Genomic DNA, 16,294 nt, shown 5'->3' with positions numbered 1-16,294 from the left:
GAGGCGGCACTGTTGGACACTACCTGAGCGTACTAAAGGATTACGGAAAGACCAGTCATTGTAATTGATTTGTTATGAACAAGAGTTGTTTTGTTCTATTTCTCTTTTCTCTCTTTCCCGCTGACAAACATTTTCTTTCAGGATATTCTATGTTTGCGAGTGTGGTACTGGAACTGGTTCTGTAGGAAGGAGTGATTTCTTAAAATCAGAGAAAAATCAAAGGTCTAGTAGTTATGGAGTTCAGCGGTAATCAGGAACAGTCAGACAATGGCTATTCACACATTGCAGATAAAGAGCTCATTAATATATGTGGAAGAAAGGTTTATGAGTGGCTCTCCCCGAACTCCGAAGGGTTACGTTATTTAGGAAGGACACTACTTATAACCCTTGCTCAATGATTAAACAGACCTAGCATACGTTCCAGAAATGGAAACAATGTTCAGAAAATGATAGGAATATGTAGATCACGAAAATTTTATATGTCACTTTCACAATTTGTTTGTGTCTTCTTCACCTACCCAGCAGAACCTCAATTGAATCCAAACATCAGTGTACAAAGACGTAGGTACATGTATGTGTGAAATGTTCGTTGCAAATCAGACATTATAGGCCAAAGCACTGTCCCAGCATACTCTATAGGTTGAATGTTGTCCCACACCCAACCAGTGGTCCCGTGACCGCCGAGTGCATATAGAGGATGTCTCGTCCTCCTCCCTGTCTTCCCCAAATATAGTCAAGTGTCTGATTTGCGAAATGCATACATACTTGTGTCTAGGTCACCGATTATGGTATGAAATATTTTTTCTTATGTTAATAATTGATGGCAGTTGTTGTTTACTGCCAAAGGGTGGACTGTCAAAGTAAAAAAATATTACATAAAAAGAACATACAAAATACACACATTTAAGCCGCTATACTTGCAAATATGCGCAGCGAGCACAGCAATATATGGTAACACACGCATTTACACGGACATGCCACAGAGATGGATTCGACACTTATTTCATACAGTACATAATTATAATAATATCAAGCGCCAGACATCATGGTCATTTAAAATCACCTAATGAATTAATGTCATGAATGTGTATTATTTGAACGGAACCAGATACACCTGTCATGTTTACTATTAAAACAAGCAGATTGGCGTGTAGATTAATTTGATACTTGTTATTAAGTTGTAGGACATTGCAGCGGATAATTATGATTGAATGTATAAAAGCTAAAATCACTTTGTTAGAACAATGAATGATACAGTGGACAGAGAATTCAGGCCAGCCCCTTTGGCAGTCTTCAGGGCTGAACCTGATCAGCATATACAAAGAGAATAGTGACTCAATCATGAATGAGAGAGAGACCCCTCCCCAGGAACTAGTCACACAGGAAGGTAGTTCCTGTCTCTTGTGGGATCAGAGTCAGTTGCTTTTGGTCTGAGAGGGAGATGGAGGACTCGCTGGCAGATCAGTTCCTGTATTTATTTACAGAGAGAGGGAGACATAAGCTACACTGGAGGGAATGGTAATTGTATCGCTGGCATGTAACTGAAATTGCATGTAATTGTATGTAACTATGTATTAACTGCTTACTGCAGGCTTTTTCAACCAGTGTGCCGTGGCACACTAGTGTGCCGCGACCAGTTGCAAGGTGTGCCGCGGAGTCAGAGCAGCTTCCTGCTGCTTCAGAGTGAACTGTTGGCCCGGGCTCTTCTTAGAGAATCAGTCATGCTCCGGCCGTGACGTATGCCTTGAAGACGCGGAGGTGTGATATCATAGGTCACGCCGCTGCGTCTCACCACCCAGCCAGCTCACCCACCTGCATACACATCTTCCAGTTCCTGCCTGCATACACAGCTTTCCTTGCCCACCCACTTCCACACCTGCCCGACCACCCGCTGTTCAGTATTCGCAGCACTCCACTATGAACAACCCCCGCCACTGAGGGACAGAGAGGAGGACAGCTGACCGGTAGGGGCTAATATTTGTTGTTATTTTTTTCTCCTGTGGTGAACAAAAGGATTCATGTGGGGAGAATAAGGATTTATGGATTTATGAGGGGAACAATGTGAATAATTCATGTGGGGAGCAATGTGATTTTTTTTCTGTGTAGGCCAATGTGTGTTTTTTGTTTTTTTTCTGTGGGGAACTGATGGTGTGCCTTGGCAATTTTAAAATACTGTTCGGTGTGCCGTGAGTTAAAAAAGGTTGAAAATCACTGGCTTACTGTATGAGTTGTAACTATAGGTATACTGTTACTTTGTAATATATATTGAATCCATATCCTTTTTAATAACAAATATATACTTCAATGAGCTTTGGAACTCAGACAATGTGTGGGTGTATTGTTTTCTCTTATGGGATGCAGTGTTGTGCGATGTACAGCGCATATTTATGGGATTTGGTAATAAGATGTGCAGGCATTTACAATATATATTAAAGCGGGCATTTTAAATATATGTGAGAAATCAAATTGGCATTCTTAGGTGATGGCAATCATAAATTAAGAGGGAAGTCCAGGAGCAGAGCATTGTGTTCCCAGTAGTGGATCTTGCCACGGGCAAGCAGGACTTTTGCCCGGGCGCCGCCTTCCGGAGGGCGCCGCACCATGGCAAGATCCGCTACTGCCCCAGCTGCCAAGGTAGTTTCCCTTCGTGGAGAGGACCTTTACTGTGCGGTGCGTGATGACGTCATCGCGCACCGCACAGCAAAGGTCCTCTCCACGAAGGGAAACTAGACGCTACGCGTCTAGTTTTCCTTCATGGAGAGGACCTTTGTTTTGCGATGCGCGATGACGTCATCGCGCACCGCACAGCATTTCTACGGCGCTACTCTACTCAACAGGGGGCGTAACTGACCACACCCCCTGCATGAAGCCACACCCCTATCTCCCGCCCGGGGCGCAAAAAGCGCTGGAACTGGCCCTGTGTGTGCCTCCTGGAGAGGGTCATGTTGGGAGGTATGCATTGCAGGCCAATGTACAGCCATGTCAATTCTGATTAAAGAAAAAACAAAACGCGTAAAAAGCATATAATGTGCGCAATAAAATGCACACTGAAAATGAAAACATTCTCTCATCTTTATACATATCTCCCAACATAACCCTCTCCAGGAGGGACAGAATGCTCTGCCCCTGGACTACCCTTCTAATTTATGGTTGCCATCACCTGTGCTGGAACACCTTTCTTATCCACTAACCCACAGGTTCTCAAACTCAGTCCTCAGGACCCCACACAGTGCATGTTTTGCAAGTCTCCTCACAGAATAATTTACTCCACCTGTGGACCTTTTAAAATGTGTCAGTGAATAATGAATACACCTGTGCACCTGCTGGGTTACCTGCAAAACATGTACTGTGTGGGGTCCTGAGGACCGAGTTTGAGAACCACTGCACTAACCTGTTCAAAAGAAGTGCTTGCAATCATAAATTAAATGAAAAGTCCAGGATCAGAGCATTATGTCCCTCCTGAAGACTGGGGCACGGGAGGTATAGTTAGAGAGACTCCATAAAAAAAAACTGTTCAACAAATGTATGCACATTTTCCATCAGGAATGATAACATGGTAACTTTCTAGTGTTCTAATTCTTTAGTAGCATGTACAAAACGGGACAATGAGTCAAAATTATGTGGGAAAAAGCCAGTTATTGTTCCCTAACTCACTTATTAAAATTAAATTATAGTGTATATAAAAAGAAGACAACACTGTACCAAGCGGGGGGGAAATAATTTACTTTAGGAACAATAAAGGTTCCTCCACATAGGAAAGATTTCAAATGTAAACTGAGCGCTGTTTCCATGTTAACGACCGGCGTCACTCACTCAGCTTAGCTGTCCCGTTCACTGCTTCTAGTCGCAGCGCTGATTACGTACATCGGCCATTCGTCTTTTTGGCGTTCCATCATTCTTCTTCCGCGTTCCACCTTTCTTTTTCCGCGTTTCAAACGATTTATCTTGCCTTTCCTTTTGGCTATAGGATCTTGATTAGGACACTCAATCGATTTCCGAGCCATCGTTCATTCCCCTAAAAATGGCGGATCTGATCAAACAGGCACAGCTGCAAAAGAGGTGACACATGACTATAAACACACAAACACCTACAGTATAACATTTTGTATTCATATACACTGTAGTTTGGCTAACACTGGGGAAAGAGCGGCACCGTGTGTTATATATACTGTACAGGCATAGATGCGTTTATCTGGCAATCATTGTACCTGTCCGGTGACACGCCAGTGACCTAATCCTATTTATAATTGGTTATTCAAACCATAATCAATTGGCATGTGATTGTTTATATAACTAACATCACTAGGGGCAAATGTACTAAGCACTGGAGAAAGATAAAGTACCAGCCAATCAGCTCCTGTCATTTTTAAACACAGCCTGTAACATGGCAGTTAGAAGCTGATTGGCTGTTACTTTATCTCTCTCACAAGGGGGTTAGTACATCTCCCCCCTATGAATCTTGATGGTGATGATTTACATTATTTTTTTTTCAGTGTGAAAATCGCTCCAGGAGCAGTGGTCTGTGCTGAAAGTGAAATCAAAGGGGATGTCACAATAGGTCAGTATACAATAATTGTTGTATAACTGTGCCCTTGCTGGTTCTTAAGGGGTGAATAAGACCTGATCGTAGATGTGCTGAATTTAGCACATCTACGATAAGTTTTTCTGACATACGGGTGGATGCCTAGCATAGGGCTAGTCTGACCAGCATGTCAGGGCCTACCCCCCTGCACAGGTGCAAAAGCATCGCACGGCGGCAATGCTTTCGCATCCCTCCAAGTAGCTCCCTAGCTGCGCTGGCAGGCGGCTACCCGCTGCGTTCTTGGTTGCAGAAGCTGCATGTGATGTAATGTGCCGCCGCGTCCCACCCCTGCAATGGTCCAGAAACACCTGCGTTGCCTGGACCACTACCTACCAACTACATACCAACTTTTTACGCCGTTGGCATTTTCCCGCCTCTGCCTGTCAATCAGACAGAGGCGATTGCAGCAAGGTGCGCATGTGCAGATCACCCACTGCGCGTGCGCACTCCCCAAAGGTCATCAATCTACAATAGCTGCCGCTGCAGCGATCGGGTATGAATAGGCCCATAGTTCACATTCCAACATCTGTAACTATTGTTACTCCAGTCTTATACTCAAATAGTATTGCTGATGGTGACTTCGGAAATGGGTTAAATCTCACAAAATTAAAATAATCTATTGTAGTGTTTGGCCATTTGATTATATTATTTCCCTGTCTCCAGCATGCTTCCTATTTCCTCACGTGTAATACAGAGGAGAGAGATTGCTAATGATTGTTGGAGAGGAAGGTACTGTGTGAGCAGAGCATACACAGGCAGTGCTGCCTAGGTGTCATCCTTGACTCTGATCTGTCCTGTGTTCCCCACATTCAATCTGTCTCAAAATCATGTTACATACACCTAAAATATATATCCAAAATACGACCATATCTTACACAAGACACTGCTAAAACTCTAATCCACGCTCTCATTATCTCCCGCATTGATTATTGCAATAGTCTCCTAACTGGTCTTCCCAAACATAGGCTCTCCACTACAGTCCATTCTGAATGCAGCTGCAAAGCTAATCTTCCTTGCTAGACGTTCATCATCTGCAGATCCACTCTGTCAGTCCCTCCATTGGTTACCTGTACTCCACCGCATTCAGTATAAAATACTTTTACTCACACACAAGGCCATTAACCAAACTACACCAACGTACATCACTTCGCTTATCTTATAATATCTCCCAACCTGACCTCTTCACTCTTCACAAGATCTGTGTCACTCATTACTCGCTCCCACTCACGATTGCAGGACAGTATTCAGGCTGCACCCACTCTGGGGAATGCCCTACCACGCACAATAAGACTCTCCTCTAGTCTCCAAACCTTCAAGCGTTCCCTGAAAACTCACCTTTTCAGGCAAGCGTATCAAATTCCAGAACCGCCCACATAACTTTCATAAACCTTCCTATCAAATTGCATCCACTCTGTACAGTCCACACATATCCTCACATGTCTTCTCATTCTTCACTTTCCCTTTCTCCCGACCCGGTTCATCATTGCTGTATGACCATATCATACAGCCCACCAAGAACTTTTGCAATCTGGAGGACAACTATGCAATAGATAGCACCAATCCCTGTGTATCAATGCATATTTCCCTATAGATTGTAGGCTTGCGAGCAGGGCCTTGCTACCTCTATGACTGTTTGTTATTACTCAGTTTTGTTATACAGGTTGAGTATCCCTTATCCAAAATGCTTGGGACCAGAGGTATTTTGGATACTGGATTTTTCCGTGTTTTGGAATAATTGCATACCATAATGAGATATCATGGTGATGGGACCTAAATCTAAGCACAGAATGCATTTATGTTACATATACACCTTATACACACAGCCTGAAGGTAATTTTAGGAAATATTTTGTGTAACTTTGTGCGTTAAACAAAGTGTGTCGGGGCGTGGCCACGGCAGCACAGGAGTAGGAAGCAGATCCCGGGAGCTCCCTGGATTAAACATCCTCCTGTAATATCCTGGCCCCTTTGGTGTGCCTGAATACCCTGCTTTTCCTCCCTACGCTGCAGGGCACCGGCAGGCGATTTCCCCGCTCTCCCCGGGGTCTGTACGGCCGAGGAGACATACTTCCGGATTTGCGGCCTATATCTCCTCCGGATCCCCGGCCTCAATTTTGGAGATTCCCGGCCCCACTGCTCTGGACTGCTGCTTCCAGTCATAGAGGGAACACTCTCACTTAAAGGCTGACTGATATGTAACTGGTGAGTAACTTCTACCTCCTGGGATCAAATTACACTTTGACTTCAGTTGCTGTCTTATTTTACATACTAAATAACTGCATCGCTCCTGCTCTTACCTATATTCTGGGACGCTGCCAGTACTTTTTTTTACATTTGCCTACTACTTTGGAGACCAGCTGCGGATGTGTTTCTGCTTATTACAACCCTAAAATTCACTCATTGCTGAAGTCTCCTTCTACGCTTTTGACCTGAGATTATACCGGAGTGTCTGTTACTACCTATTGTCCGTCATGGTTCGGGACGGCCAGCGCACGGCTGCGGCGAAGCTGGAGAAATTTGCCAGACAACCTAACCCACTAAACCAACGGGCCTCGCAGGCCGCTTCGCAGGGGGCCTCTCCGTCCCACTCCTACTCCCCATCTGCAACAGCTGCTGAATCCCCTAACACACCCGCAGCTCCATCTCTTCAACAAGTGCTGGAGGCAATAGCTGGATCGGAACAGCGTCTTTCAGATAAGATGGAGAAAGTGCAGTGTGATCTCTCACTGCTTCGGCAGGACGTCCAGCGCATACGAGAGAGAGTGGGAGAGGTAGAAACCCGTGTCTCGAATCTGGAGGATATGTGCGATCCTATGAAACAATCTATTTCCACGGTAACCCAGCAAGTAACATCCCTTCAATCCAAATTACTAGACATGGAGGGTCGGCTGCGTAGAAATAATGTGCGATTTGTGGGCCTGCCGGAGAAGGAGGAGGGCTCCCAGCCTGAGGTCTTCCTGGAGTCATGGCTTAAGGAACTGTACGGCGCTGAATCCTTCACGGCACAGTTTACGGTGGAGCGTGCACACCGGATACCATCTCGTCCTCTACCTCCTGGCGCCCCTCCGCGCACCTTTATCGCCAAATTTCTGCATTATAAGGACCGTGACTCGGTCCTCCGGTTGGGACGCACAAAAGGCCCCCTTACCAGAAACGGGGTTACCGTGTCTGCTTTTCCTGATTTTGCCGCGGAAGTCCAGAAGGATCGAGCCCAGTTTATGCCTATCAAGAGGCGCCTCAGAGACCTGAACGTCTCCTACTCTATGCTATTCCCCTCCCGACTCCGGGTGGTAGCGGACGGGGAAACCAAATTCTTCAATTCCTCTAGAGAGGCGGCCCAATGGCTGGACAGATATGCTCCGGGAGCGCGCCAGATGGCCCCGGATTGAGGCCCTGCACTGTCTAATGATCGGTTGGGACCACCAGAGGCATCTACCCATTGTCCAGGGAGCCCCCCCTTGGCGTTGGTGGCTCAGGACTTTTCTTTCTCTTGATCGCTTGACTTTGGTTAAGGGTTTTGTTTAGTATTTAGCCCTTGAGAGATAGAAACGATAGTTTGGGATTTAAGTATGCCGAAGTTAGGGGTGGTATACGGGGAGGGGGGGAGAGTTCAGCGAACAGCTTGTTGCTGTGCCTTACACAAGTTTTTTTCTTTCTATAGTTTGTTATTTTTCTCATGCTTAAATTTGTTTTGGAGTACATTCATTTTGATGTGGGAAGTATGTCTGATGCATTGGATACTGTCGATTAAGAATCAGGGATTGAGTAGTATAGCACTGTTATTACCCTCACTAACAATTTCCAGGAATATTCGCTGGACTGTATCTTTAGGTTACTACATAGAATATTACCAGATCTATGGCTAATTTGAAATTTCTGACATGGAATGTTCGAGGTTTAAATAATAAGATAAAGCGTTCCTTAGTATTAACTACACTTCGGAAATATGGCCCGGATGTTGCATGTCTCTGCGAGACTCACTTGGAGGGGAATAGGTTACTGTCACTTAGAAGACCCTGGGTGGGCTGGGCCTATCACGCTTCTCACTCCTCTTCCTCCAGGGGTGTGTCAATCCTGATAAAGAAATCGGTCCAATTTGAGCTGGTATCGGTCAAGACTGACAAATACGGTCGATTTGTGTTCCTTGAATGTAGACTAAGTTCCCAACCCTACTACATACTGGCGGTTTATATCCCCCCCCCCATTCTCGTACGATGTACTACAGCAAGCCGCTTCATTCATAGCCTCCTCTCCGGACACCCCGGTAATCTGCTTGGGTGACTTTAACAATGTCATGAATTTAGCTTTAGACAGATGGCGCTCTCCGCAGGCTGCTGGGGTCCGCTCTAGTCCTACTAAATTTGCTGATTTTCTGAATAATTTGCAGTGGGTGGATGTGTGGAGAGCTCGGCACCCTACGACTAGACAGTTTTCATGCTTCTCTGGCGCGCATGGTTCGTTCTCCAGGATCGATCTGACCCTACTCTCCCCCGTTCTTCTCCCTAGGGTGGTTGACGTCCAATACGAGGCCCGGGGTATATCTGATCACTCCCCTATGGTGCTGACTCTCGCTATGGTGAGCCAGAGGGGTCAATCTTATTGGAAACTGCATCCTTCCTGGCTACTGCAAATAGGTGACTGCTCTGACCAGGTGACTCAGTGGGAGGGATACTTTACTGACAATGTAGGCTCGGCCCCCGGAACAGTGGTTTGGGATTCATTTAAGGCATTCCTAAGGGGAACGTATATTAGACGTATTTCTGCCCTCAAAATGTCCTGCAGGGAGAGAGAGAGAGCCCTTGAGAGTGACGCCAGGGATTTGGAATCCAGATACTTGGTGGATGGCACCCCTGCGCTGAAGGTACGCTGGCTGGCGGCCCAGTCGGCATGGGTGGCTCATCTGTCTGATAAAAACTCGCGCTCGCTTCTATTTCAGGCTACTAATATTTACATGCAGGGCGATAGGCCAGGTGGCCTGTTGGCTCGATTGGTGCACAGTGACCGCCCAGGTTCTACAATTGCTCAGATGACCGGTAGCGATGGCGCCCTTGTGAACACCACGCCGGAAATTGCGCAGCTATTCCGCTCCTACTATGCTGAGGTCTACAGTTCACAACTGGTAGACTCGACATCAGACCTCTCCGCTTATTTAAGTAATATTCCCCTACCCACACTCCCCCCGGAGGCCTCTGAGATGCTGGAGGCACCCTTAACTCTGGAAGAGGTAACGGCGGCTATTGGCTTGTCTCCCAGCGGCAAGGCACCGGGCTATGACGGCATCCCCTCAGAGGTATACAAGACCCACATTGATTTCTTCGGTCCTAGGCTTCACGCCCTGTATTCTGATATTTTTGTTAATGATCAACTTCCCCCCTCTATGGCGGAGGCGATTATTATAGTGATCCCGAAGCCCGGAAAAGACCCTAGATCCCCAGAATCCTATAGACCGATATCATTGATTCCCACTGACGCTAAGATCCTGGCAAAGATTTTAGCAGTTCGACTCAACACCGTAATTACTTCCATTATCCACTCCGACCAGACCGGCTTTATGCCAGGGATGTCAACTTCTATTAACCTACGTAGATTATATACCATTTTACAAATCCCATATGACTTCCCCTCTGACTCGGTAGTGGTCTCACTGGATGCCGCCAAGGCATTTGACAGTATCGAGTGGTCCTATCTATGGGAGGTCATGACAGCTATGGGTTTCGGGCCTAATTTTATAAAATGGATTAAATTGCTTTATCAGCACCCGACTGCCAGGATCTCAGTGAATGGCTATATCTCTCCCTCGTTCCGCCTGTTTCGCGGGACCAGGCAGGGATGTCCTCTGTCCCCAACCTTGTTTGCCCTGGCCATCGAACCCTTGGCCTGTCTAATAAGGTCCCACCCAGGCGTGGTGGGCATTCATACCGGCCCTCGTGAGGATAGGATTGCCCTTTACGCTGACGACATGCTGTTGTTTCTGCAGGATTACACCAGGTCTATGCCTACAGTGTTGCAATTGATTGAGGAGTTCGGTGTATATTCAGGCCTTCATATTAACTGGTCTAAGTCCTCTATTATGCCTGTGATTGCCCCCCCCCCCCCCCTGCTCCTAAAATCTCCCTACCGCTATGTTGGACGGCGAAATTTAAATATCTTGGGATTCAGGTAACCAATGACCCCTCTGACTTTACACCTTTGAACCTTGATCCGATCATGCAACAAATTACTCGTAAATCCAAGACTTGGTGTAAGCTTCCATTGACTGTATCTGGCAGGGTCAGCCTCGTAAAAATGATAATACTACCTAAGATTCTATATGTGGTTCTGCAATCCCCTGTATATATTCATCCATCCTTCTTTAGAAAATTGAATAGTGTCCTGTCTTCTTTAATATGGGCTAGCAAACGTCCTAGAATACAACTGAACACTCTCACCAGGCTGCGCAGCGACGGAGGTCTGGCCTTGCCAAACTTTCAGATGTACTACTATGCCGCTCAGCTGTCTCATATTAGTGCATGGGTGCAGGATACTGGTGTCACTTCTCTACACTGGGTATTTGTCCAATGCTACTTCCCCGACTTATCCCCCCTGCAGGTGTTGCTGAGTGGGAGCTTGGCCCGGTTCCTCCCTCCTCTTATATACCAAGCCATGAAGGTGTGGCAGGCACTAAAAATTATTTTGAAATTTGATGGATTGGACCCGGACACCCCCCTCTGGTATTCTAAATGGCTCCCTGAACTGTATGCGCTCGAGGGGAGGGAAGTTTGGGCCCCTAAATCAGTGATTTCCATAAATCACCTTTATACGGATAATACGCTCAAATCCTTCCAACAACTAAAAGATGAGTTTAATTTGCCTAACTCCTATTTTTTTAGATACCTTCAGCTCAGACATGCCTTGCAGTCCCAATTCGCCAATTCCCCCCCTAAAATTATACCATTTCCCATTAAGACCTTTGTAAGTATGCTGGGTCGAGTTAAGATGATTTCCCATGCTTATGGTTATCTACTCGCCAAACTCCATATAGATCCTTTGACACGTCTCCGTGTCAAATGGGAGCAGGATCTGGGCCCCATAGATGAAGAGAACTGGGCCCTTGCTTTGGAAACTCCGTGCACGGTTACCAAATCCATCAGGTATCAACAGATATAATACTTCCTTTTGCATAGAATATATATGACCCCGGCCAGACTGGCCAAATTCGGGACGGGTCGTGTGGGTGACTGCCCTAAGTGTGGGATGACTGCAGGTACTTTTTGGCACCTCATTTGGGATTGTCCGGTGCTGCGGGCTTTCTGGGCGGGGGTCGGATCGATTCTGGGGAACACAGGGGTGGACGAGGCCATGCTTACTCCGCAATTTTGCATCCTGGGAATGGGTAGCTCTGAGTTTGTGTCTGGTCCAGAGGGCCTATATGCTCGCAACATATGTGCAATGGCGAAGGTGAGCATTGCGAGGCTATGGATGGCCCCTAAGGGCCCTACACTCCCCGCTCTTAAGGCACTAATAAACGACACTGTTTTTAAGGAACGATACATTTATATGAAACACAATGCCTCCGCTAAATTTGAAAGAATTTGGTCTCCATGGCTGGAATCCATATACTCCGTCCCAGACCCTACAACTTAATGGTGATAGGGTTACTAACAGGTCCTGGATTTGCCAAGTTATGATCTTCTAGGGCCATAGGCTTCCCTCTCACCCAATGGGTTGTGAATGAGAGAGTGGCTCTGTGCCCATCTGGACAGGGTAGGATTTAGAGTGCTAGTATCCCCCAATGCGTCCTCTTCCCCATAATGTTTTTTGTCTCTTTGTTTTTTTTTGTTTTTTTATATCTGGGGTTCTCTGTGTTTGGTTTCTGATTGTTTTCTTCTCTTTTAAAGGGTTTTACTCGGACGGATTGTCCGTAAGAGTTATATTTGAGGGGGGGGGGGGGGAAACAAAACAAAGTATAATGTGATTTCATGAATACTAGAGTGTACGGATAATGCAAAATAATGGTATATATAACTGTACATTCCTATGCGCCTATGAGCAAATGACATAGTTTGAAATTAAGTCGAAAGTGAATGCTGTTCCCCGATGAGGACATGTCATTACGTGTTTAATGTGTTCCTGTTATGCAATGTCTGTATGCAAACTACTCTCCTTCGAAATAAAAATAACTTTATTTAAAAAAAAAAACAAAGTGTGTCTACATTCACACAATTAATTTATGTTTCATATACACCTTATACACACAGCCTGAAGGTCATTTAATACAATATTTTTAATAACTTTGTGTATTAAACAAAGTTTGTGTACATTGAGCCATCAAAAAACAAAGGTTTCACTATCTCACTCTCACTCAAAAAAGTCCATATTTCGGAATATTCCGTATTTCGGAATATTTGGATATGGGATACTCAACCTGTATCATTGTTATTTCCAGTTGTAAAGCACAACAGAATTTGCTGCGCTATATAAGAAACTGTTAATAAATAAGTAAATGATCCACAGCTCACACATCTATGTAGTGTAAGAATGCTAATGAAGTCACTGATGGGCAGAGCCTGAAAGCGGAAATATGCACATTTCTGTGCAAAAGGAAAGGCGAATACACATAAGGTCCCACAGACCCACACATCTCAATACGAGTTAGGTTTCTTTTGTCGGCATTAATCATGTTTACATTCAATATGTCGATATAATAATGTCGACATACAGCCTGTGACATTGGCCATGTTGACACTAATGAAATGTCAATATGATTAGAACAGGTCCAGCGGTCATCTGATCCAGTGGTGGTGGGTAACGTAAACCCTAATCCTAACCTACCTGTCCTGTATCCTAACCCTAACATTCCGCTCCCTGTGGAATGTCAACATTTCACATGTTTACATTCTGCAGATCGACGTGTTCCATGTCAGCAATTAGACAGTGTTGGTAGATAAGAAGGCGTTCACTCTAAATTTTAAATATGCAATCAATAGGAATTATTTTTCTGTTTCAGGATTACGGGGGTACCCTATTAATTACGGCCATTTTTTGCATAGAAAAAATAGGCTTTTTGCCCAATTGTCATTACCGGGCTAACCAATTATAGCCCGTTTGTTCTGTGAGAAAAATTACCTGATTTCGGTGGTCATTCCGAGTTGTTCGCTCGTTGCCGATTTCGCTATGCTGCGATTTGTTGCTAAATGCGCATGGTACGCAGAGCGCATGCGCTAAGTTATTTTACTAAAAACTTAGCAGTTTTGCTGTTGTTTGTGCAGCGCTTTTCAGTCGCACTGCTGATCGATGAGTGATTGACAGGAAAGGGGCGTTTCTGGGTGGTAACTGAGCGTTTTCCGGGAGTGTGCTAAAAAACGCAGGCGTGTCAGGGAAAAATATGGGAGTGTCTGGAGAAACGGGGGTGTGGCTGGCCGAACGCAGGGCGTGTTTGTGACGTCAAACCAGGAACTAAACGGACCGAGCTGATCGCAATCTAGGAGCAGGTCTGGATCTACTCAGAAACTGCAAGAAAATATTTAGTAGCAATTCTGCTACTTTTTCGTTCGCTATTCTGCTAAGCTAAGATACACTCCCAGAGGGCGGCGGCCTAGCGTTTGCAATGCTGCTAAAAGCAGCTAACGAGCGAACAACTCGGAATGAGGGCCTTCGTGCAATAACATATGGGATCCGCGAAAAGCTGAATACCTCTGTGTTTTTGCAGCAGTAATAACAGAAGAAATGCATTCTTATCTCAAGCAGGCGAACAAAATCCCCAAAAAGTGCCGGCATTGGTGCTAATAGGATGCTGCCTCGCATCTCAGCTGTCAAAAAATCATGTTAATTTGTTAATATAAATTAATTTATAAATTAATATAATATTAATATAAATTAATTTATATCACAGTTGATAAGGGCATGTTGCTTGGATATTTTTTTCTTATCGAGAATAGATATGCCTCTGTACCTCCTTACATCCAGGACATACATAGGGGTCGATTCAATTATATGCAAATTGAATAGCCCTGGGAGGGAACTCTCAGAACTATTCAATTCAGCGCAATGTTATATCGGAGTTGAAGATTTCTTCTTGCAAAACTCATGGCACGATGCTGTTTCCTGCCCTTAGTGTGTCACAAACAGCATCGCGCCTGGCACTTAAGTTGGAGAATGCCGGTTCTGGCAACTAAACACTATGTTTAAGGTGCGAGAACTGGCATTCTTTGACTTACCATCGCTCTGAATTGAATAGCTCTGGGAGCTCCCTCCCGCTGCTATTCATTTTGCGTTGAATTGAATCAACCCCCATAGTTTGTGCTGGATTTTCCACCAAAAACAGTTTGGTAGATATGCACCTCTGTGTGGGAGAAGACATTGGTAATTTTCATGTAATTTTAGAATATTTTGGTTAAAAAAATCCAGATTATGGAATAAAAAACACTCATCTGGAAATTCCAAAGCCCAAGCAATCTGATAAATAGATCCTATACCTGTAATCCGTTATTTTCTGTGTTTTTTTTCAAAGTTTTGCTGTTTTTCAGGACCAAGGACTGTAGTTCACCCCAAAGTTCGCATTTATGCAGAAGCAGGCCCGATCATTATTGGTGAAGGCAACTTGATAGAGGAGCAGGCATTTATAAGAAACAGGTAATGAACTATACATGGGATATGGGAAAAATTAGCAGTGACTGTGTGTGGGGTCTGTGTTGTAACCCATAACATTGTATTGTATTGGTGTATGCTGTGCCAGATTAATCAGATAATTGTGTTTTGTGTAATTTGATGGGGTTTGCCATTATCTGTGATGATCATTTTTGAAATTTGTTGCTTTACCAGCTGGACCCCAGCTCCTTGTTCCTTTATTAGTATGTATTCATTGGAGGGCTATATTTTTGTTCCTAGCTGGTAACAACTCAATCTGAGAATAGACTTTATTAATGTCATTTGCAGTTTACCTGAAAACATTGCACCCGATTCAGAAGATATGGAGCCGAAAGCCATGATCATTGGTACCAACAATGTGTTTGAAGTTGGAAGCTGTATCCTTCTTTTATTATACACAGGCCTTAAGAAGTGCATTAAAAATCTAATGGCTGTTCTAGCTCAATATGCTGCAGCTTTTATATTTAATGGGTTAATCCAAAGGGTGTTGTTTTACATCTGTTTTAGCACAATAATGATACTACAAGTTATAGAGGGGGAATTTAGCCTGCACACCCTAATTTAAAAAAGAGGTTTTACCATGCTAAGGCTTCTAGTACCATACAGGAAAAAGAAAAATGCAGATGCACAGTCTAAGCACTAAAGCCGGGTACACACTGGGCGACCTCCCCTAGTTAGCAATCAGCGCTGTATCGATGATTGCTAATTAGGGGAGATCGCCAGTACATACACACTGAACTATATCGTTCAGTGACATCATACCCCCTCACTCTCCAAACATGCAGCTCAACGATATAGTTAACATTGAGCTGCATGTTCGATAGATCATGGACGAACGAGAACGACCCACGGGTGCGCGCATCATTCATCGTTCATCCATGCACACTGAACAATATGGGCTGTATTCAATTCTTTCCACCATTCTTTCCGTTCTGTTTCTGTTGACGGGTGTGGTATCATTTCAGCTTGGTACTCCTGGAGTAGCTAAACTTGATTACTATGGGCGCGATATGCGCAATAATATTGATCACTTTAGAAAGGAGATTGGGCGTGATATATCATTTGAATACCGCCCTATGAACGATAG

The 16,294-nt window shown here is 44.7% G+C and overlaps 1 protein-coding gene across 1 annotated transcript in view; it reads left to right on the top strand.

Annotated features, from left to right (window-relative positions):
* The first annotated feature begins 3,953 nt into the window (after positions 1 to 3,953).
* The window catches only part of DCTN6 (dynactin subunit 6), a 48,451-nt gene continuing 36,110 nt past the window's right edge, over positions 3,954 to 16,294 (top strand). The window contains exons 1-4 of the mRNA XM_063919448.1: positions 3,954 to 4,059; positions 4,494 to 4,558; positions 15,087 to 15,192; positions 15,496 to 15,584. Of these exons, the coding sequence (XP_063775518.1) occupies positions 4,022 to 4,059; positions 4,494 to 4,558; positions 15,087 to 15,192; positions 15,496 to 15,584 (298 nt within the window). The 5' untranslated portion in view covers positions 3,954 to 4,021. The remainder of the gene's footprint in view (positions 4,060 to 4,493; positions 4,559 to 15,086; positions 15,193 to 15,495; positions 15,585 to 16,294) is intronic.

Source organism: Pseudophryne corroboree, chromosome 1, assembly GCF_028390025.1.
Source record: "Pseudophryne corroboree isolate aPseCor3 chromosome 1, aPseCor3.hap2, whole genome shotgun sequence".
Taxonomy (NCBI): Eukaryota; Metazoa; Chordata; class Amphibia; order Anura; family Myobatrachidae; genus Pseudophryne; species Pseudophryne corroboree.
The sequence above is the reverse complement of the archived record's forward strand: the minus strand, read 5'-3'. Positions and strand labels throughout refer to the sequence as shown.